Below are 22,729 nucleotides of genomic sequence, written 5' to 3'. Positions count from 1 at the left end.
TTATTTCTTTCCTTCCTTCATTCCTTCCTTTCTTTTTGTCTTTCACTCTTTCCTTCTCCTTCCTTTCTGTCTTTCGTTCTTTTGATCTTTCTTTTTTTCATTCATCCTTTCTTTTCCTATTTTTTCTTTCTGCCTTCCTTCATTTCTGTCTGTCTTTCGTTTTATCTTTCTTTTTTTCCTTCCTTCCATCTACAGAGGGTCGTGTGTTCGAATCGTAGCCATGGCATATTTTCCTTCAGCAAGAAATTTATCCACACTGTGCTGCACTCGACCAGGTAAGGAGTAATTCCTTGCATGCACTGAGCGCCGGTGATGGTAGCTTGAGCTAAAGCCGGGGTAATAATAGCAGCGCTTTGTATCCTCTGGCAAAAAGCGCTTTACAAATCCAACTATTATTATTATTATTATTACCCTTATACCTTTTCTTTCTTCCTTCTTTCGATCCTTTCTCTCGTCTTCTTTCTTTCCCTTTTCCTTCCTTCCATCAATCCTTTACCTTTTCTTTCTTTCTTTTTACCTTTTTTCTTATTTTATTCTTTCCTTCCTTTCTCTTCCCCTCAGTTTTTTTCTCCCTATTTTTTTCTTTCCTTCCTTCTTTCTTCCGTTCTTTTTCTTTCCTTCTTTCTGATTTTCTTTTTTGTCTTTCGTTCTTTTTTTTTCATCCATCCTTCCATCTATCATACCTTTTCTTTCTTCCTTCTTTCCTTTCTCTTGTTTTCTTTCTTTCCATTTTCCTTCCTTCCATCAATCCTTTACCTTTTCTTTTTCTCTTTTCTTTCTTTCTTTTTAACTTTTTTCTTTTTTTATTTGTTTCTTTCTTTCCTTTCTCTTCCCCTCAGTTTTTTTTTTTCTTTCTTTTTTCTTTCCATCCTTTTTTCCCTTCCTCCTTCCTTTCTTTCCATCTTTCTCTTCCCCGCAGCCATTCTCTCTCTCTCTCTTTCTTTCTTTATATTTTTTTATTTCTTCGTCCTTTCTGTCTTTCTTTCATTCTCTCCCCCTCTCTTAATTTCTTTTTTTTTCTGGTTATTTTCAGTGATTTCCCCTTTTTTTATTGTGTCCTAGTCCCCTCCAAAATATATGGAAAATATATGAGATTAGGAAATTAATTAAAGAGCATATTGACCATATATTTGTCATGATGTTCAAGAAAAAAATCATTAAAAAAAAAGAAATACAACTACAAGGTACATCAGTAGTCATGTTGAAAAATGTATTTTTAAAGCCATCAATGGTGTGGTATGAACCATAAGGCTATAACTTGTTTTGAAGCAATAAAACTTTGTTTTGAAGGATTTTTTCGGGCAAGTGAAATCTATATTCGGGCAAGTATTTTCCAACTATTTGAAAATTTACTTGCCCGACTGGGCAAGTGCTTCAAAAAAGTTATGTAGCACCCTGCTAATTATAAATATCATTATAAATTTTGTTTGAACAATTCTCATCATATAAAATATATATATCATATATATAAGAATTCTCTCGTTAGGTTTGTTTTATGTATGTTTTTGAAAATGAAAAGCGAATGCAAATTGAACCAATTTGTACCAAATCGATACCAAACTTAATTCTGCATCTTCTGGCTCAGTCTCTCTTTAACAACTCTTCAACCTTTGTCCAGGCATTCCCCTTTTCTGTTCTGGTATCCGTTTGTCCTCCACTCCAGGTAAGTTACATGTTTGCAAGTCAGACCTGTTGCATGGTGTCTAAAACATGATTTTTTGAATCATTTTCATTGAAAATTTGCATGTATGAATGAATTATGTATTTAATATACATATACAGATAATTATGCCAGTTTTTATAAAAACATGAATGTAATACTTATCTGGAAGTTAGGATATGGTGGTATTATTTTAAAAATGCTTATGCATATAAAACAGTGTACTGTTGTACACAGCATGATTGACCGGAAGTTCACTGATTTTATCGCATATAATTAATATATTTAATCATTTGCATAATAATGATGGCAAAAATCACTGTTAATGGGTCAGACAGGAATAAATATTCCCTAAGAATGCTTGGGACAATAAAAACTGTTCATTTCTTTCCAGCATGGACTAAAAGTTAATGGAAAGCCAAACAGACATGAAAACTGTGCTATTGCCGAATTGGCGGCAGAAAATATGACCCCCTGTGGCTTATTACTTCAAAATTTCTTCAAAATTTAAATATGGTGTGGCATCACTAACTGGAGCCATCCGATCACAAACCAAGACCATTTACCATACGCAATGTGACCGGATATCGTAATCGATACTTCTGCACGCAATCTGAAGGAATTACTTTGGTGAACATGTAGTCATGATGTGATCTCCGCAATTGACCAATCAGCGGTCTCGGATCGCTGTGCGGAGATGGTCTATTCGTTGTACACAGTCTATATGGACAATTTGCCACTGGCTGTGCTGTGCAGTCAATCACCGCAACACACATCGAAATACAGGCGCTATCACTTACCAAAGACCCCGCTGATATACAAATGACGTCATTAAAATTGATTTATCTGAGCTGCGCCATATTTCCAAAGGCAAAGCATGCGACGGATTGGTTCAGATTCAGGAAGAAGGGTTCCTGAAAATGCACTAAAAATTGTTATTTTTTTCAGAGTTTGCAAACTTTATTTTCTCACTAGTTTATGATCGTATCTCCAAAATTACCAATAAAAAAACCAAATCAGAATTTTTTTCTTTATCGCAGTTATAGCGATATTGGACTTTGCAATTGTTTACTTTTATGAAGTTGCGAGATATCTCACTACCCTGAGCAGCACATGAGAGCAAATCGCTCACCAATCTTGTGAATTTTTACGCTTTTCAGCAGCTGTAAATATAGTAAATATCAAGAAAATTGATGTGGCAATCAAAAAGGAAGCGGGCGAGGACGAGAAACATCACTTCTTGACATTTTTATAGCCAATTTTTTTAATAGTAAATAAATAGTAAAAAATTTCATGGCGGCGGCCAAAATAGATGCGTGCGAGGACGATCAACTACTTTCTTTTTTTACTGGCCTAACAATTAAATAGAATCCCTGGGCCCTGGTACTGGTCTAAAAGTAACCCAGAAATAAGAATTACCTCGCCCATGGCCATGCTCTCTGGCTCTGAGCTGCCAATGACGCGCTAGCCACGGCGCCCGCGTAAGGAACATCCCGGTCACGATCGGATTTGTCACTGTTTAGGCGCAGCTGCTCAACCGACCGGCCCGTGCCGCGCCCCTCTCTGCTGGCCAGCAGTGCAGCGCAGGCCATGCTGGCTCCGCTACCAAACCACGACCACGTGGGTTCGACACATTGCTCACCTTTTTGTTTTCATTCTGTTTCTCTATCAAAATTCGCAGCAAAGTCGTTGCTCCAGATATCCGTTCATTATCTGATGGTACTGCCAATTTCCAGAAAGTATCTAGAAATTGCTTGTCCGCAGGCAATTTCATCGAAATTTCATTTCTTTTTGAAACACTAGATTTGACATGCTGTCTGCTGGTAGCCATCTTTTCATGTTAATGAGTAACAATGTCATTTTATTTATGTAATACAAATTGGATGGTTTTGACATTTAATTATCTTCATTACTCTCTTAAAAAATTATTATGAAATATTCAATATTCAACAATAATATCAACGATTCTGATATTTCAAGCATTGAATACACTCTGTAAAAATTTACGAATTGAAATACAAAAATTGGCAACTTTAAATTGAGACTTGGACAAAATGTCGAGTTTTCAAGATGATGACGATAGGCAAAGAGGTTTTTCAGGAGGCGGTGGCGGTGGCTACGGAGGGTAAATAAGTTCAAAATATAGACGAAATGAATCTTTGATTATGTATGTTTGTATAAATTCTATTGAATATTTTGTATATCGTTTATCTTATTATGAAATGTACGTTTTATTATTCAGTATGTTACTGACTCTTACTCTTACTCGTGCCAATGGCAATGCAATGGCAATGGTGCCAATCAATGCCGGTACCGCTATACGGCGAGAGTGGTAGACCACTCATTCAATGATTAAGCCTGGATTGAATCCCGGGAGGGGCATGAGGGGGCTCAGTGTAAAAATGGCAGAGGTAAAACTAAAAATGGCAAAGGTAAAAATGGCAGAGGCAAAAATGGCAGAGGTATAAATGGCAGAGGTAAAAATGACAAAGGGAAAAATGGCAGAGGAATAAATAGCAGCGGTAAATAATCAGTAGAGGCGCACGGCCAATATTTGGAGACTGTCTCCAAAGAGTCCAATGTGGGAGATTATCTCCAATATCAGATTCAGAGACTTTTGTAAAGAATTTGGGTATCTTATTTCAGAGACAGTCTCCAGTTTTGGAGATTGTCTCCCCTATTGGAGAGAGTCTCCCATATTGGCCGTGCGCCTCTACTGGTAATAAAGGTAAAAAAAAATGGGCGCTAGTGTAGTTTCGCACCTCCCCGTTTAATGGTTTTCAAACATGTACAATCTCACCCTAAATAATTCACAACCTAAAATACTTGCATCTGAGCCTCCAAAGTCCAGTAGAAGTTGAATATTTGCCGTTTTGACACTTTTTTTTATTAAGTTTTACACCTATTTCGGAATCACTCGGTCGCTTGAAGCTCAGCGCTGCACATAATATAAGCAGTCGGTACGCGTACAGTACAGTACGTACCACCTAGTGAAGTGCAAGAAGAGCGAGTTTTTCTATGGTATATTCAAAAAGATTTTTTTCCCCTCTTTCAGCTTGCACCAAGTATTACGGTAGTGGTTGTGCAGAGTGGTTGATGTTTGTTGTGTGAAGATGTGCGTGTGTGTGCTTGTTTGAATGAAATAAGAAATGTGAAAAACCACTACCGTAATACTTGGTGCAAGCTGAAAGAGGGGAACAAATCTTTTTGAAGATACCATAGAAAAACTCGCTCTTCTTGCACTTCACTAGGTGGTACGTACTGTACGCGTACCGACTGCTTATGTGCAGCGCTGAGCTTGATCAAGCGACCAAGTGATTCCGAAATAGGTGTAAAACTTTGTAAAAAAGTGTCAAAACGGCAAATATTCAACTTCTACTGGACTTTGGAGGCTCAGATGCAAGTATTTTAGGTTGTGAAATATTTAGGGTGAGATTGTACATGTTTGAAAACCATTAAACGGGGAGGTGCGAAACTACACTAGCGCCAAAAAATGGCTGAGGTAAAAATAATAACACTCGTGACACTTGACTTGAGTTGGAATTTCTTTTTTTTTTCCTGGACTTAAAATTACATGCACGACCTTCTCGTGTCAAATCGAAGTTCTATTACTATTCAAATTTTAAGAACACTTTGAATCCCAAATATTGTACTTAGGCCAAGTAAAAAAAGATGCATTTAGATAGTAGTTGATCGTCCGGGTTTTTTTAGAGCAGTGATGAGGGAGGTCCTTACTATTTGCTATAGGACTTACTGTTTTTTTTTTAAACAAGGAGGCATTTTCTCGGCCCGTTTTTTGACATCAGTGATGAGGGAGGTCATTACTATTTCCTTTTTTTTTTGCTATTTTTTATTCAAATTTGTTAGGCCATGTCAAGCTCGAATTATGTGATCGATGCATGCTCAATATTAATAATAAATGAGTAGAAACACATATATTAGGCCTGACTTGAAACGAATATTTCAATATTCGGATACCCGACACTGAAAACCCGACAGCGGACGGGTATCCTAAATTTTACCCTGAAATATAAGAAATAATATCCATTTGCACTTATTTGAGTTATATTTAAGATTTTCAGTTATTGAGTTTGGAACCTATCCGATGATGGCGAGAGTCAGCGTGCGCTAATTAAAATATTTCTGAAAACCACGAAATTACGAGAAGCTGAATATTTTTGGTTGAATCTTTTTCGCAATCGGATTTGACTAATGTGAGTTAGCGTGAGGCTACGGCTACAAATGTAGATCGTATGACTGTGTTAGCTATTAGTAAATGACTATTATTTGAGTTATACAAGTTGGGCCTAGTTACGATCCCATTTAATGGTTGTGAGAGTATGTGTGTTTATTTTCTAGTTTCGATCGAATGAAATAAGATGCAATGAATTTGACCGAGGCGAGTGTAAGTGCGAGTCTACTATTACTAAAAGTCTAAAACCAGACAGGCCTACATCATTCAGCTCACGCACGTGCTGTCCTGTCTGGACGTGTCTGGAGTGAATCGTCCGATATATATTTGGTCACATTACACTCGCTACACCTTCTAATGGGATCGTACTTGGAATATTTTCATTTTCATGTCGGGTTTCTCCCCATTCCCCAAATTATAGCCAAGCTTCTCATTTCTCAACTTCTGAAACATAATAACACTTCTAACAAAGATTCAAGACTAGATTTAATCACAGTAACAGTAACTAATCACTTACATTCATCACCAGTAAGTTTTACTGAAAAACACGTCGATTCACAACCGACCACATACTCGGCGGGCGCACATCATAAACCTTTCTGGCACGATACCGCCTTTTAAGTATTGTTGTTTACATGATGATGGATATCAAAATTTATAGTGGATATGCCATTTAAACTGAAATAAAGGAAAATGTGTGTTTTGTAATTTATATATTTAATATTACCGGTGATTCAATAAAAAATAACCAAAGTTTCTGTGAGAAAAAGTAGAATTCATTTTGCATTTGATGAATAAATTTCGGCGGGAATATATTACCGAAGAAGATTAATTGATATTGGTGATTATATTGGCGACTAAAACTTATAAATTTTGTTGGTGAATCTTACTAAATTAAATGAGTTTTTGTGACAGGAAAGTGGTGAATCAGTGTCCACGGATACCCGAACCCGAAAAATGAAAACCGTTATCCGTCCACGCGGGCGGAAACCGTTCGGATATCCGTTTGGTGGCAGCACTAATATATATATATGCATTATATATATATATATATATATATATACGATTGGAAATCTATGGAAAATGTATTATGCGATAAAAATCTATTGATGTATACCGGTACTGTATTGTAAAACAAAATGTTCATGTCAAGTGAATGATTTAAACATTATTCTATTTTAATATAGCGTAAAAAATGCATGGGGGGTCATTTTTATTACCATGGAGCCATGTTCAGTGTTCCAGAGCCAATCTCTTTTTCAGCTCTGTGCATGGTTTCGCATCGCAGCTTCTGCTAGTATATTCGTTTACATAATGTTTAATACTGTTTATTCAATTCATATTCATTTTTTAAATTGATATCAATAAATGTTACATGATTATTGAATTAATTGTTGGCATAAATGTTTTTTATTTCAATATTTGTAACCGATAGTGTTAGATCTATTTACTAACTAATTTTTACAGTTGTCCATCAAATTGAATAGCTCAAGGAAGAATGAAGTTTATCAAATTTGAACAGAATTGGCATTTACTGGAATCCCATTAATGATTTTCAATCTTGATAATGAATAACCCACTTGAAATTTTTCTTTGAATATTGAATGCATTGCCTGCTAGTGACGTTAGAAAACTCGCCAGAAAATTCGATTCATTTCACAAATTCACATGTCGCGCCAGCACAGTCAATCACATCACCCAACACAGTCACAAGCACAGTCAATCACTGCAACTCACATCGAAGTACAGGTGCTATCACTCACCAAAAACCCTGTTGAAATACAAATTATGTCATTAAAATTGATTTATCTGTACCATATTTCCAAAGCACGCGACAGATTACATGTAGTTCAGATTCAGGAAGCGTGGTCCCCGAAAATGCACGGAAAATGAAGAAATCTGTGATCTTTTCCGAGTTTGCAAACTTTATTTTCTCGCTAATTTATGATCGTATCTTCAAAATTCCAATAAAAAACAAATCACATTTTTTTCTTGTTTTATGAAGTTGCGAGAGAGATCCCAGAGCACATGAGAGCAAATTGCTCGCCAATCTTGTGAATTTTTTTCGCTATTCAGCGGCCATAAAAATAGTAAATATCAAGAAAATTGATGCTGCAATCAAAAAGGGAAGCGGGCGCGGATGAGAAACATCGCATTTTTTTTTTTTTTTTTTTTGCCAATTTTTGAAAATGGTAAATAATAAAAAAATTCATGCGGCGGCCAAAATAGATGCGCGCGAGGACGATCAACTACTTTCTTTTTTTACTTGGCCTTAATTCATTAAAGGGGAAATTCACACTGACATAAAGTTTATTAAAATTATATTGCTGGTGAGGGTTTAAGGGTACCAGTCTTCTCCTAAAAAAGGAGGAAGAACATAGCAAGACCGTTGAAAGTCCTTTCCATTAAAGGTATTGTTTAACTTTGTGAGCAGCCGATTTAAAAAATTCTCAAACCAAGATGAAACATGTGTACAAGTGCATGTATTAGAACTAATAAACCCTGAAAACAACCATTATTGAGAATGAAAAGCTAAAACTACAAGGCAAACACCGATTTTGTAAATAGGCGTCTTATACTATAGACGCCTAAATAGTACACATAAGTGTATGGGATGAAATTAAGATGGTGTTTTCGGTCACTTTATATTTCAATTTTTGAAGCACTAAATAATTATTTTCGAACGTAATTTTTTCTGGGCTTCATTTTTGTAACATATCACAGACACAGGTGACAAATGTGACCTTCTAGCTCAGATTTTTTAAAAGTCAAACCAATGTTAACCAATCACTTGAATCTGCAATCCATGTCTGATTTTCACTCGCGAAAGTAACTTCCGCATAGCAACCGATCGCGAAGGTGCAAACAAAGCCGGAACTAAGACTCGCCGTACAAGCCGGGCGGGCATACACCTAATTTTCATTACCCTTTATACGCGTTTTTTACTACTTTTTGAATAATTTTGAAAGAAATATAGTTTTTATTAATCAAATATGGCATATGATTATTCTGATGGCCTACCTGGTGATTCATTGCGGAGATATCACCAGAAATTAGCAGTGTCTTGGCGTTTTACTGGCTCTGTGACTCAGCTGGGCAGCATGTAAAAGGATAAAGCTGGCCATCTTGCCTTGTTCTTGGAACACCCGTACACAACATATTTTTACTATAGTCCAGCAATTAAAGTCAAAATGAAGTACAAAATGCGATGAAAATATAATGGAGAAACAGTTCATATCAACAAGTTCCAAAAAACGTCAAGGAAACTGCACAGCCAACACAGTGAGTGATTGTATTAACGAACGCGCATCGTACGCGTCAGAAATTAATTTCATACATGTACGCTCAAAACTATGCAACATCATTCCAAAGGGAAGTTGAATAGAAAGATGATGAAAAAATGGTCAAAACACATTTTCAGAGTCTTAATATTCTAAAAATAATAAAGTATGGTCGAAATAGCTCATCAGTGATTTTGTTGTTTTCTCAACTTTTCCAATAGAAAACACACGTTCAGTAATACGATACCTTTTTCAAGTGACCAAAATATTTTACATGCGAAGAGGGGTCCGATCGGAAGCTAATATCGTAAAAAGGATAAACGATTTTGGCAAAATTTTTACATGTAGGTAATTGTGTATTTTATGAGAATAATGTGTTTGATATGATTGAATTCATGAAAAGTGTTCGGTAATACGATCCACTACCATACGCTCGCACCCTTTGTTTGCACCTTTGCCAAAATGGCCGATCGCGTTGTTATGGTAATCACGTGACTGTGACGTCATGCCGACCTCGCGAATTGGTGGTACGGGGACGTGCCGCTTTGGTGACCCCCTTTTTCAGACCTAATTTTCAGTTCTGTAGAGTCTAGACATGCTAGAGCTAGATACTCCGAATGACAAAAATCAAAAGTACAGTCAGCATGTTCAGAAGCCGCCCAGTCGCAGCATCGCAAGACCCCCGTTACAAGACATGATCAGTTCCCCAGCCCCGCCAAAATTGTCAAGCGCGAGCACCGCATGCGAGAGATGCACGTATGTGACGTATGGCTTCCTCCCTACATATAACTAGTAGTCGCTTCATGCATGGCTAGTGCATGCATAGCGCTATGAAATGGTGCAACGTACCTACAGTACGGCGATCGTTCCGTAGACCCGGTTTTTCACTCAGTGTGGTATAAGTTCCCAAGACCCCTTACTTTACCCTTTTAGTCAGTTCCTTAGACCCCCATTTTAGAGTTTCATGAGGCACACCCCTATCAAAAAATAATTTGAGTGCCCCCCTCGGGGCTTGAATCAAGGGGCCTGACCTCTTGCATCCACTCACACTTAGTGCAAGGCTCCACATTGACTTTTTTTGGTGGTGGACCATTCGGGCCACCAAAACCTTCATATCATATTTTTTGGTGGCCCGATATGAAAGTTTGGTGGCCCGAAAAAATATAAAGAAAAACATTAAAAATGAATAAAACAAGCTTCTAAAATGTTAATTCTGCAGCCACGACCACTAAGTTACATGTACTTTCACTTTGTCATCACGAGAGGCCATGTAAAATCATATTTCGGGCAAGATATATGAGCATGTCTACAAACTTTGTGAAGTTCTTACACACCCATTATTGCTCCTTCCATGAAATAAAGTCTATCAAAAATAGTGATACTAGGCAGCTTTCGCAAATGGCAACGGGAGCCTCGAGTACGTGGGGGATCAGTCAACTGCGACATTACCCAAACAAACCTCCAGTTTCAGCCAAATCGCAGTTTAACTGTTGTGTGTACTGTGTACGGAAACGCCATTTTGTTTACATTTATAAGTTACTGTACAGCGTAACACATGAGCTTAGCTAGCGCTATGCATGTAGTTTTTACGCACATGATGCATAATTCATGATTACTGTTTCACACACGATTGCAACAACAGCGCTGATTGGCTGATTCCATGACGATGTATCGCGGCCGGACCAAATGTTAATTTGGCTCAGTACAGTTGTACGTTTCGGCAGTGTGGGAGATTTTCTCGAGATCGGGGGACCCCCTGCTGAGATTTTCTGGACGATCCATTCCTGTTGTGCTTGTGAACGCCATTAAATTTTTATGATATAGAGCCATTTTATGATGTTATTACCCATATTTATGTAAATGATGAAACAATTGATGTATTTTTCCCCCCATAGAGGAGGAGGTGGACGGTACAATGACAGAAGAGGTGGTGGAGGAGGAGGAGGAGGCAGGGGTCCCCCACCTCCATTTCCAACTGAGGCCCCATACACAGCTTATGTAGGAAACCTTCCTGATGACACTGTCCAGGGAGACCTTGACTACATATTTGAACAGATGAAGGTGAGTCTCTCTGTCTCATGATATGTTCTTTAAAAACAGTTGCTTATCAGCATTTTAAGTCCAAGTTTAAGAGGCTAAATTTTAGCTGCTCAGAATAATGATTGAAAACAAACCAAATTTGATATTGCATGTACAGTAAATTTTACTGTTTACTTGTATGAACTTATTACAGTAATAAGCCCCGCAATCTCTCAGGGTGTACTAGACCTTGATCCTTTTCAAGCAATTCTATTTTGAGTATTTCAATAAAACAGACTAAGAACATTTATGTTTTAAATGGATTTAGAAAACTTTATTATTATTATTATTATTTTTATTGTTATTATTATTATTATCATCATCTTCTTCGTCTTCATCTTCGTTGTCATCATCATCATTTATTCAGCAAAGAAAATGACAAAGAAGGATAAATTTCAGTATAAACAATACAAGATAAGAAATATCAACCAGTGACAGAAGTTGACTCGATAGTAGTATGCTTGCATTTCATTTGTTAGTTATTGTGCCATAGGATGAAATGTTCCCATTGTGCAATTAACCAAGAAATATATATTTTCCTCCGCAGATTCATAGTACCCGCCTTGTACATGATAAGGAGACAGGTCAATTCAGAGGTAAAGGAGTAATACTTTATTTGTTTTGTAACTTACTCCATATTCAATTCAATATGCCTTAGTTGGTCATGCTGGCACACAGCACTTAGTCTGCTGGGCAAATCCTTCTCTCGAGTATTAAAGGGTCTGAATTGCAGCCTACACATGCCTTGTGTACTGAAGGCTCTCTCGCTCAAGAACAGCAAGTTTTGTATGTGCTAGTCTTTGCATGGAGGCACACTTGTTGATCAAAGTTCCAATCAGGGTCTGTGCCTACAGACTACACAGCACTCCGACCGATGTTTTGGATTTCAGTGGAGTACATACATTTTAATTACAGCATAGGAAATACATGAGGTTGATTTCACCACCCTCGTGACAGCCAACGATCTGACACAAACAATATTCAAGAACAGTTAGAAAAGCAATACTAGGCCTATACATATGGCTGAATAATTAGATTTTCCTCTACACTACAGCATAATTGCTTGTGGCATAAAACATATCCTTCGAAATGAAAGAAATAGCGCTGAAATTCAGACTTCGCCCCAATGTTGTACAAATTAGCCCCTGCCTTCCAAACTTCCAATGAGACAAGTGACAGCAAAGAAATTTTTATGTGAAAATAAAACTTTTAGTGTTCTTCTTCTTTCAGATTTCTCACAATATTGAAATTCATATTTAAAAGTGATATCAGTGAATTGGCATTAGGAAAGTAGAATGCATAATTTCATATGCCATGTTTTATAATTGTAATGTCCAAATCCATCAAGATCTTAAATGCTTCCTAAAAACTGAAGTTGGCATTAATACATGCTCATTTGTCTGCAATCAGTCTCGATGCAAGACAATCGAAATTCAACTTGCAACTCTGATATTGCAAGTGCTTCCTCTTCAGCAACAATTTGGCATAATGCTGCACTATCCATATTAGGAAGATATCGTAAACATTTTTTTTACAAGAATAAAATGTCAATTCCACTTCCATAAATCAATTATATTTATATTGATTGATAGGGAAGAAGATATGGCCTTTTCTGTCTTAATTTTGACCCAAAATAAGGGCCATTAAGGCAAGTTACAGTATGTGGAATACTTTCGTTGTTATATATATTGACAGGAACCCTTTGTAATGTACTTGATCAGAAATTGATTTTTCGTTTATATTTTTCAGGTTTCAGCTATGTAGAGTTTGAAGACGCAGATTCATTAAGAGAGGCATTGAAATTAAATGGAGCTGTAAGTGTGCTTTGTTTATCAATATTCATTGTTATTTTTAGAAGGTCTCAGTACTGCATGAAAACATGTATTTTGGTCTGCCTAAATTGTCTGAAATATCAGGTCATATTGCATGATTTGCTGCAACCTGACATATTTCCATAGGTTTATGTACAAGACTTGCTCTGCAATATCCTTCCATATTGCATAGCCAAATAAGTAATCATTTAAGATACTGATACTGGGTGGCTTTTTATCCGATACCACAAATATTCCACCGTTTAGGGCCAATATTGCACTTGCTTCATTTTTACAATACTTCCTAGCTCGTGAAGTATTTCTGGTATCCCATTCTGAGCCATCCATATATATAACACTTTTATCAGGCTGATTAATAATTTTGTGTTGTCTTTGTGTTTATTGTAGGTTATTACTTTCTTACGGAGAACAATTACTAGTATGATCAATGGGTCTTTTTTTTGTACCCAGGAAAGTAATTTTAATTGAAGTTTGTGAATAGATAAAATGAGGGCTGAACACTTCTTAACTACGTGAAGCTTCAGCCTGCAAATCTACAACCATTGTACAGGCATTGTAGATTACTATGGGGTCCATATAGTGCAAAATCCACCACAATATTAACATCCTTTTGCAGAATATGAGACACTCTGCTCAGAGTATAGATAATAATAATAATAGGCATTTATATAGCGCCATCTATCTAGAAATATTCTATTCCGAGGCGCGATGTCATCATTATTATTACCCCGGCTTTAGTCGAGCTGCCTTTCAGTGCTCATGCATTCAAGGAATTAATCCTGCCGGATACCCATTTACCTCACCTGGGTTGAGTGCAGCACAATGTGGATAAATTTCTTGCTGAAGGAAATTACGCCATGGCTGGGATTCGAACCCACGGCCCTCTGTTTCAAAGTCAGAAGACTAATCCACTGGGCCACAACGCTCCACTAGATGGGTATGTGATATGCAGGAGCACTTTACCCTGTTGTCTTGGTCATCACTAGAATAATGTCTAAACACTGTCAGCATCGTCACATTGTGATGGATATGAGTGGTGAAATTGTGGCAGTTATTGTTAACGTTATTTCTTTTCTTTTGATAGTTATATGATGAACGCCAACTCAGAGTAGACATTGCACAGGGAAGAAATCAAAGGAGGGATGGGCAAAGAGGAGGTAAGTCATTTGATAATGAAAAGGAGGATAAAGATGATGTTGGTGGTGACGACGATGATGATGATGATGACAACGACGATGATGATGATAATGACAGTGATGATGGTCATTGTGGTAGTGATCATACATGTAATTGTAAGAAACATTCTGATTGTAATTATTAAAGGTTATGTTCTCCCACTAAAGCTTTTTATTTGTAATGTTGCTGTTATGTATGCCAACATTGAAAACTCTTCTGAAAAAACATTAAGGTGAACATTTTAATCAATGTCAATCTCATTAGGATTTTATCTCTTATGCATAGCAAATCTAGACTATATGCACTCCTTTTCTGCGGCGGCAGCTGCATTGTCAACATTCATTTCAAGGTCCTTTTTTTTGAAATATCATAACTTAGAAAGTATATTGACCTATTTTATTAACTCTGGATATAAAGGGTTATTATCAATGAATATCTGACATGAATTGCAGGTCAAATGGTGTAGGTCAAAGGTTATTAAGGGTCAAGTGACTTTGATATGAATATCAAAAACTTATCCAAGGTTAAGATTTGTTTTTTATTTGGAATAATTTTTCAAGTGTAATTCCATCAATAAAACTTTCATATAGTGGTTATCGACAAATGGGAGAATGTAATATCAGGTCACTGAGCAAAGATCATTTATTAGAGGCCATGAAATTGGGACTTTATTATCAAATTAATGTTTGTTTATTTTTTATCTTTTTGAAAAATTGTTCATCTTAGTTGCTTTCAATGTCAACATTACTGTTATGTTGAATTGCATAATGCAGCAACCAGAGGTGTTTCAAATGTAGAATTTTATCACCATCCTAGTTCTGTTATCTTTTAGTTACTATCAAATATATTCCTATTCTTTCAGGTTCTTCTGCAGGTGGTGGGGGCAGAGGCGGAGGCCGTGGTGGATTCGGAGGAGGTGGAGGTGGAAGGGATGGTAAGAAGAATATTCATATCATACTTGCTCTGTTATCATACTATCAATGTCGAGTTACAGTGCTAAGCTAATGAAATAGCACTTGATCAGCTTAGTATATATTTTATATTTTTTAGAGAATTTTATTTCCAATAATATTACTTGGTCTAACAGCACTCAGTCAATATTTCTAAATACTGGGTATTTATTTTTTAGAAGAATTTAAAGGGATGGTCCGGGCTGAAAATATTTTTATCTTAATACATAGAGTAGAATTCACTGAGCAAAATGCCGAAAATTTCATCAAAATCGGATAACAAATAATAAAGTTATTGAAGCTTAAAGTTTAGCAATATTTTGTGAAAACAGTCGTCATGAATATTCATTAGGTGGGCTGATGATGTCACATCCCCACTTTCGGTTTTCTTATGCTATTACATAAAATCATATTTTTTTCATTATTTCATACTTGTGTGAATAATATGTCTCCCTTATAATGAAACAACTTGCAGCAATGAATATCTAATGCACTAAATCAGTTGTCGATCTAATTTTTCTAGTTCTTGGAGGACAAATTTTGAATAAACCTAATTTCATATAATAAAATACAAAAGAACAAGTGGGGATGTGACATCATCAGCCCACCCAATGAATATTCATGACGACTGTTTTCACAAAATATTGCTTAACTTTAAAATTCAATAACTTTGTTATTTGTTATCCGATTTTTATGAAATTTTCAGCATTTTGCTCAGTGAATTAGACTCTATTTATTAAGCTATAAATACTTACCGCCTGGACCTTCCCTTTAAAGAACTACGACACTTTCTATGGTATTAGTAATCCGTTCGTGACATAGATACAGGTGTATGTGGAAGTCATAATAAATATCTCTTCTGACCTATGTTATTCTACTGAAATTATTTGTGAAGAATATGAATTACTTATAAACCTGTGACCAGAAATAAAAATTCCTTTTGTTCAAGCTGCTATTTGAGCCATCTTTGGAAATGACAATGCCTCTTTTCTGCTCTTCTTAGGAGGATTCAGAGGAGGCGGTGGAGGAGGCCGCTTTGAAAATTCCGGAGGCGGGGGATGGGATGACAGGAGAGGAGGCGCCAGTGGAAGGGGAGGACGAGATGATGGGTTTGGCAGATCAGGAGGTTATGGTGGCAGGGATGGCTACGGAGGGGGTCGTGATGGGTACGATAGAGATAGGGGTTATGGAGGAGGAGGAGGAGGCGGCGGCAGGGGAAGAGGCGGCAGAGATGATTATAACAGGAGACCACAAGAGACATTTAAAGAACCTACAGCAGGTGTGCTATATTTTGTATTTGAGCATTTAAAGGTACCAGACCCGACTAGCATTCATGCTATTTTCTGGTTCCTATTATCCTGTAAACTATTAATGTCATTATACTTCTTTGATGTATGTTTTTTATGCTGTAATTGGTTGTTGTTGTTTTTTATAATAAAATTTAAGTCCAAGTTTATATTGCATCATTCACACATTAACTTAAAAACAGCTATTAATGCCTGTATAGAGATTTGGTAAATGTGAAGATTATTTTCAGTTTGAGTTTGCTGTCAGATAAGCATTTTTATTGATCAAAGCTGCTCTGTTAAAAAAATTATGCAACTTTCACAAATTCATTGTTCAAGTTAATGACGCTTGCCCTTTTTTTCTCTTTCTCTCTCTCTCTTCCTCTCCCCATCTTTTTCTTTTCTATGCCTCTCTGTTTTCATCCCCTTTTTTACCTCAATACATTTTTTTTTACGATTCTGTAGAGGAAGCAGCTGCCAGGCCAAAGCTCAAATTGGCACCACGCACAGTCAAGGACCCGGTCGGAGGTGCACCTTCCAGGAGGTCAGATATTTTTGGCACGGGGAAGCCACGCGACGATAAGGGTGAGGACAAGAAGGAAGGAGAAGCTTCCTCATAGCCGCATTAACCAGAATAATTTCTGTATGTATATGTAATTATCAAATGCAAATTTGTTATATGAATTCAATGCCTGTGCGTTGGATTCTATCCCTAGTTTCTGATGTTGTGTGAGAGTAGCTCCCACTTCTTCAGTTTAGTAGTTAGTGATTACATTAAAGGCCACCTCTAGAAATCATGTGGCTTGCTTCCACAATTCCTACCATGGCAGATGTGAGTTTCTGTAAATATTTCTTGTATTGTGCATTCATTGGTCCATGCAGAATGATCTCCTCCCCCTTCTTTCTCTTTATTCTCTCTTTGTTGAAACTCGTTTTAACAGATCATTTTCTGTTTGTGTATTAAAGTCTATATTTAGCATGATTTCCCTATCACACATCAAATATGTGTTTTAAGAAAGAACTATAAATGTGAAAAGTATTCAGAATAGCACTTTGCTTTGTACCATCTTAAACCAAATGTATTTACCTTTTTTTTTTTTTATTTGGATATTCATTCAAGAATTTTATTTATATAATTTCAAATGAATGATGTACTCTGCTTGATTTAGATGACATGTGATTAGAGATGTTACTTTGAACACCATTATTATTATCTCATATAATGCAATTCCAGCTTTCATACCATTGTTTTGTTGGATAGCTTTTTACTGAAAAATAAAATTGTTAATAATTATTGGCAAGAACTTTTCATAATTCTTTTTTTTTCTCTCTCATGTAAATTTGATACAAAGCACAATCTAATTCATGAGGATGTTGATTGAAACTTATTTTCATGCTGTTATAAGTATAAAATAGTCTCTGTTTCTTGTGAATTAAGTTTGGCAGTGTATGCTGTAATGAAAATTAGCACTCATTTGAGGACACATACTTTCAAAATAGAAAACCAATCAGTATTTTCCAGTAGGTGGAATGTTTTTATGTAACGTATGTGTGTAGAATATATTTCTGGGGAATATCTATGTTTAAGGAAATACAGCAATTCATGCACAAGGCATGATGTATGTAGAAGTTCAGAAATCAAGGGCAAGAAAATATTTTAAGTGTAACAATTAGTCCAGTTGGTTGACTTACTAGTATATTCTTTGTGAGATGCACTTGTGTATTTATCCTGCTTTAAAGGCCCAAAAGATTTTTAGTTGCCAAACAGAGGAGGATCAACTCATCACCTGAATTTATGTTCATCATATCTCTTCTTTACTATATAGTTAGAACCACTTCCTGTTTTGTTCGCCAAACATAAAGAACACTTTTTGTATACTATCAATTTTAGTTATTTTAGAATGTCTGTTTTCTTACACGTGAAGTGATATGTGTAGAAATGTGAAAAGTCTTAGGTTAAATTCAGTCATATCATATAACAAAACTTTTTCTGTTTTTCATTCATCAGTCTTTGTTTTATTTGATGTAGCCAGACAGCATAACAAGTCAACAGTAGTGTGCAAGTAGTTTTGCAACATTTTATTTCTGTGGTGCATTACATAATCTTTCGCTGTACATAATGCATATAAATACTACAACTCTCTTCTCTTATAATGCCGTGGATGTAAAATGCATCTGACTTTGTTCATATTCATGTTCATATGTCAATATGATCTGTCACGAAATGATCTGGTAAAGGTTTGATATCCCATAATAAATTCCGGATTGCTGGAATTTGTTATGGTTACATTTTTAAAATTGGAAGAATATGTTAGTTAATTCATCCATAAAGTTAATCTAGTTGAATCAATGAATTTCAATTTAACAATCAAGCAAAATTTGTGAAACTTCAAAATATATTTTCATTACATAGTTACAGCATTGTAAAGTTTTGTTCATTTAAATGTGAGTTTATTGCTAATTATCTGCTCTGAACATCTTATCGGGGGGCCCCCTTTTGTTTTTTTGTTTTTTATGTATTTAATTGGTCGCCTAAAAATTGCTATTCTGGACAAAGTTTTTATACACATATAAACCTTTGAAAAGAAAAGAAAAATTAATCTGTATGATAATTATACAATGCACTAAAGGGATTAGAGGTTGGATATAACTAGGTATTGTGTGTATATTGCCTGTTATATGCATGTCAGCGTATTGAGAAGTGATAAACTCCAAAATGATTCAATATTAATGTTTTTTTTATTGTATTGAAATTTCACTCTTTTCACTTTTTCGAATACATTTACTCTATTAATTCAATAGCCATTCATTTGGGATGGAGTTTGTAGTTGGCACTCTGCATGTACCAAATCGTATGTCTTATATGTTAATAAATTTTTTGTCATATATCTTATGCTAATTTGTGTTTCTTTAATATCAGCTGCTTTTCCATAGCTCTTTATTCTTGTATACCAGTTGAATGATGGAACTGAATAATTTGCATGATAATTGATTGAAGAGGTACTTCGGTCTTAAAATATTTATATCTAAATAAATAGAGTAAAATTCACTGAGCAAAATGCTGAAAATTTCATCAAAATCGGACAAGAAATAACAAAGTCATTGAATTTTAAAGATTATAAATATTTTGTGAAAACAGTTATATGCACATCATCATGAATATTCATTAAGTGGGTTGATGATGTCATATCCCCGCTTTCCTTTTTCTTTAATATGTTATTACATGAAATCATAATTGATTCACTTTTTCATACATGTGTAAATGATGTGTCTCCATTATGATTAAATAAGTTGCGGCAATAAATATCTAATGCACTAAATCAGTTGTCAATCCAATTTTTTCAGTTCTTGGTTGAAAAAAATTGAATAAACCTAATTTCATATACATAAAATACAAAAGAACAAGTGAGAATATGGCATCAGTTTGCTCATTGAATATTCATGAAGACATGCCAAGAACTGTTTCACCGGAATAATGCAAATCTTTAAAATGCCATAACTTAGTTATTCCTTGTCCGATTTTGATCAAATTTTCAGTGTTTTGTTTGTCTGATTATTCTTTATCTGTTTAAATCAGATTATTTTCAGCCTGGAGCATCCCATCATTAGAATGTTGTGGGGTAACTTGGGTTAGTCACTGCGGTAATCAGTAAATCAACACATTCATGGTATTTGCATGTATGCAATTTGATTCACTCATGTATTACACTTCCATGTTAAAATTTATTTAATCATTATTTTATGTCGGGTATAAAGGAATGAATCAATTTTTAAACACTTATATTATGCTTTCTTCAGTCATGTTTCCGGCCCGAGAAAATTTTGCATTTCAAAGCTTCACCCACTCTTTATAATATTGCCATGAAGAATGTGAACCATGTTCATGCAGTAATTCCAGGCCAGTAACATAATGCTTAGCAATTGATCATACCATTTATTTTTACTACTGATTGCAAAGCATTACTAATGATTATAAAAGTCAGTCCACTGATCGGTCATTGAGCTCTGTGTTACAGATTACTGAACTTGCTCTGCCAATCCAGAGCCAAACAGCAGACTGAGGTGAAAGTCGTAAATGTCTAATACCAGTTGTCCAAAAAAAACCACAAGGTCCAATATCACAGACCTTTTTTATCTACCATCGATTTGGTTTACAATATAATTTGGTCCTATATACCAAGTGGGATCAACGATTTCCCGGTATCATCAGCCTGATTAAGAGAACTGGGGAGCGTTTCATCACCATTTTTGTCCGACAATCCTCGATTTTGATTGGCTGAGGAGCAATGTTACTATGGAAACTGTCGGATAAAATGGGACTTGTGGGATAAAACGTCCGACAAGCCTTTTCATGAAACGCTCCCCAGAGCTTATAGGTATGATTTGCAGCTATCCATTTTAAAATAATATCTTTAGAATTCAAACTTGAAAATAGGCCATCAGTGAAAGCAATTTTTATATTAAACTTTCATGTTGTTTCATGTGTAGTTGATAAATCAAAACAAAAAGTAGAATATGAAAAAAGGGGGTATCAGGTCAGTATTTCTGAGAAATTCATTGTTTTCTTTTATCCATTTTCATACATTTAGCCTTACGTGAATGTAATAAGATGGCAAGTCTGCTTATGAAAAGAGAATGTGAACACAGACTTCTTTATGCTTTGTCATAAGTAGGAAAATGAATTAAAACTTAAAAAGAAAACAATTAGCAAATATATGCATTGTATGAATGAGATGCTTATAATTAAAGAAAACCTTATATTTCAACTTATAAACAAGGTACCGTTCTTGGAAAATATTTTGTGGGATGAATTCATTCTATAAGCATCAACTAAGATACAAAATGAAATTGATGTGAAATTGTGAATAGAAGTTACAGGATACTGAAAGTGAATTATTGCCAGTAATCTTGTACAGAAGATATGAAATGAATCTATTGCCAATTACATCAACCCATTCATGGAACATGTGTGAAGAAAAGAGGATTCCATGATATGCAGTTGATCGTATTGATAAATCTGATCATGACTTCAAATATTACATGAAACTTTTATGGGAATGATCTTATGGTCCGTTCGGTCTAAATCGTAGATGGTCTTGACCACTATTGCTACACCTTCCTCAAGTACTATCAGCGTCTGTGTGTCATTTGGGCCAATCGTCACTTCATAACACAGACTCGTTGATCAGTTGCCACTTTACCAAATGCTCCCATTTTCATTTTCACCCATTTCATCTGCTCATTCATCCAATCAATCAATATATAGAGAGTTTAGATTAAGTGGTGTTGGAACAAGTATTCAACATGATACATGTGGCCAAACTGGAAATGAGATTTAATAGGAACATGCATTTTGGACAATAGTCTCCTGTCTGGGCAGGAGACCAAAAGGGCATTAGACCAACTGGCTATTCACATTTGCATTATTGCAAGTCTTGGTCAAAAAAGTTTCTTTTAACCACTTTCCACATTGTATTCTGTCCATTACATACATGCTAGTGATAAAATGTCAATGATGATATCAAAAATTCTGTCTGTTTTAACATAATTTTGGGAAGCAACAACAAACGTATTGCATGCAACACTGAAATTTGTTGCCTCCCAAGTTTGAAACTGTAGTGTTGTAGGCAGAGAAAGTAAAGGTTGTATGTAGAGTGTGGCACCTCCATACACATAAGTAGTCCATTAGGGTAGAGCGATAATTGAAGAACACTATTGACGAGTGTTGATATTTTGCCTACATACAAACTCATGCAGAGTTGGGGATAAATGTTAAGGGCACTTAAAATGTATGTTCATATGAGTGCTTTTTATATTTAACAATTAAAAAAAAAAGAAAAATGTGTAAAACAAAAAATGAAAGAAAAAAGAGAGGCAAATTTGCGTGGTGCCTGATATGTATTGTACAATGTAAATAGATATAAGGTACTTTGCTTAATAATATTAGTTGTATAAACATGTAATGTAGCAAGCATGTTTTTTTTTCTTTGAATTTGTAAAATAGATATTCAACGTTTGTGGGGAAAATCTTCGAGATAAGTTTGACTTTGAGACGTAAAGTGGCTGTATTATTGATAATGGCCATGTGTTGTTTGTATACATGAGGAGGCAGGTGCTTTTTTTTCTCTGCTGATATGTATTGTAGGTATGTAAAATAAAAAGGACTCGTCACCCATATATTTTGCTGTTTGTCAGTTTGTTATCTTCCATAGAGTGACTATTGAAATGAATGGAAGTGGGTCAATTTAATATGATTATCTTTTCTTTGTTTGA

At 35.6% G+C, this 22,729-nt stretch overlaps 1 protein-coding gene across 1 annotated transcript; it reads left to right on the top strand.

Annotated features, from left to right (window-relative positions):
- The first annotated feature begins 3,683 nt into the window (after positions 1–3,683).
- Positions 3,684–22,633, top strand: LOC129254707 (uncharacterized). Its single transcript, XM_054893216.2, has 8 exons — positions 3,684–3,785; positions 11,029–11,194; positions 11,760–11,808; positions 12,962–13,026; positions 14,129–14,201; positions 15,083–15,154; positions 16,174–16,449; positions 16,922–22,633. Exons 1-8 carry the CDS (start codon positions 3,715–3,717, stop codon positions 17,074–17,076), a joined length of 927 nt encoding a protein of 308 aa, XP_054749191.2. The 5' UTR covers positions 3,684–3,714; the 3' UTR covers positions 17,077–22,633.
- Positions 22,634–22,729: the final 96 nt, after the last annotated feature.

The sequence above is a fragment of the Lytechinus pictus genome, chromosome 2 (genome assembly GCF_037042905.1).
Source record: "Lytechinus pictus isolate F3 Inbred chromosome 2, Lp3.0, whole genome shotgun sequence".
NCBI classification, from domain to species: Eukaryota; Metazoa; Echinodermata; class Echinoidea; order Temnopleuroida; family Toxopneustidae; genus Lytechinus; species Lytechinus pictus.
Note: the sequence above shows the minus strand (reverse complement) of the source record. Positions and strands in the feature narration are given on the sequence as shown.